Consider the following 1,552-nt stretch of genomic DNA (forward strand, 5'->3'; position numbering starts at 1 on the left):
AACAGTTCTAACGATATGTGTAATTAGGTAAGGATCCCTTGTAGGGGGAGCATTTGTAACAATACAACTATTTAAACAAGAAAATCACATGAATTCCATTCCTTGTGTCACAGTTCTAACGATATGTGTAATTAGGTAAAGGTCCCTTGTAGGGGGAGTATTTGTAACAATATAACTATTTAAACAAGAAACAGTTCTAACGATATGTGTAATTAGGTAAGGGTTCCTTGTGGGGGGAGTGTTTGTAACAATATAACTATTTAAACATGAAAATCACATGAATTGCATTCCTTGTGTCACAGTTCTAACAATATGTGTAATTAGGTAAGGATCCCTTATGAATAGAGTGTTTGTAACAATACTGTATAAATTCCTAGAACATTCACAAAGTAAAGCAATTTATACCGTATAATCCACTAGAAGAATATAATCCCTTAAATAATCCATAATGCACTGGATCATCCACTAGAAGAATATAATCCCTTAAATAATCCATAATCCATTCGATCATCAACTAGAAGAATATAATCCCTTAAATAATCCATAATCCACTCGATCATCCACTAGAAGAATATAATCCCTTAAATAATCCATAATGCACTGGATCATCCACTAGAAGAATATAATCCCTTAAATAATCCATAATCCACTTGATCGTCCACTAGAAGAATATAATCCCTTAAATAATCCACAAGGAGAATGCTTGACACTATTCCATAATCCTCTGGAACATCCACTAGAAGTATGCTTAATACTATTCCATAATCCCCTGGAACATCCTCTAGAAACATGCTTGACACTATACTATAATAACTTGGAACATCCACAAGGCGTATGCTTGACACAATAAAAAATAACACCCTGGAACATCCACTAGGAACATGTTTAACACTATACTATAATCCCCTGGAACATCCACTGGGGTTATGCTTGACACTATACTATAATCCCCTGGAACATCCATTAGGAACATGCTTGACACTATACCATAATCCCCTGGAACATCCACTAGGAACATGCTTGACACTATACTATAATCCCCTGGAACATCCACTAGGAACATTCTAGACACTATACTACAATCCCCTGGAACACCCACTGGGAACATGCTAGACACTATACTATAATCCCCTGGAACATCTACTAGGAACATGCTAGACACTATACTATAATCCCCTGGAACATCCACTAGGAACATGCTAGACACTATACCATAATACCCTGGAACATTCACTAGGAACATGCTTGACACTATACTATAATCCCCTGGAACATCCACTAGGAACATGCTTGACACTATACCATAATCCCCTGGAACATCCACTAGGAACATGCTTGTCACTATACTATAATCCCCTGGAACATCCACTAGGAACATGCTTGACACTATACCATAATCCCCTGGAACATCCACTAGGAACATGCTAGACACTATACTATAATCCCCTGGAACATCCACTAGGAACATGCTTGACACTATACCATAATCCCCTGGAACATCCACTAGGAACATGCTAGACACTATACTATAATCCCCTGGAACAATAACTAG

General features: G+C 37.4%; 1 protein-coding gene across 1 annotated transcript in view; it reads right to left on the bottom strand.

Annotated features, from left to right (window-relative positions):
• Positions 1 to 799: 799 nt before the first annotated feature.
• LOC111083873 overlaps positions 800 to 1,552 on the bottom strand; it is a 2,298-nt gene continuing 1,545 nt past the window's right edge. The window contains exon 2 of the mRNA XM_022380590.1: positions 800 to 1,536. Coding sequence (XP_022236298.1) covers positions 800 to 1,536 — 737 coding nt within the window. The remainder of the gene's footprint in view (positions 1,537 to 1,552) is intronic.

The sequence above is a fragment of the Limulus polyphemus genome, unplaced genomic scaffold (genome assembly GCF_000517525.1).
Source record: "Limulus polyphemus unplaced genomic scaffold, Limulus_polyphemus-2.1.2 Scaffold11767, whole genome shotgun sequence".
Taxonomy (NCBI): domain Eukaryota; kingdom Metazoa; phylum Arthropoda; class Merostomata; order Xiphosura; family Limulidae; genus Limulus; species Limulus polyphemus.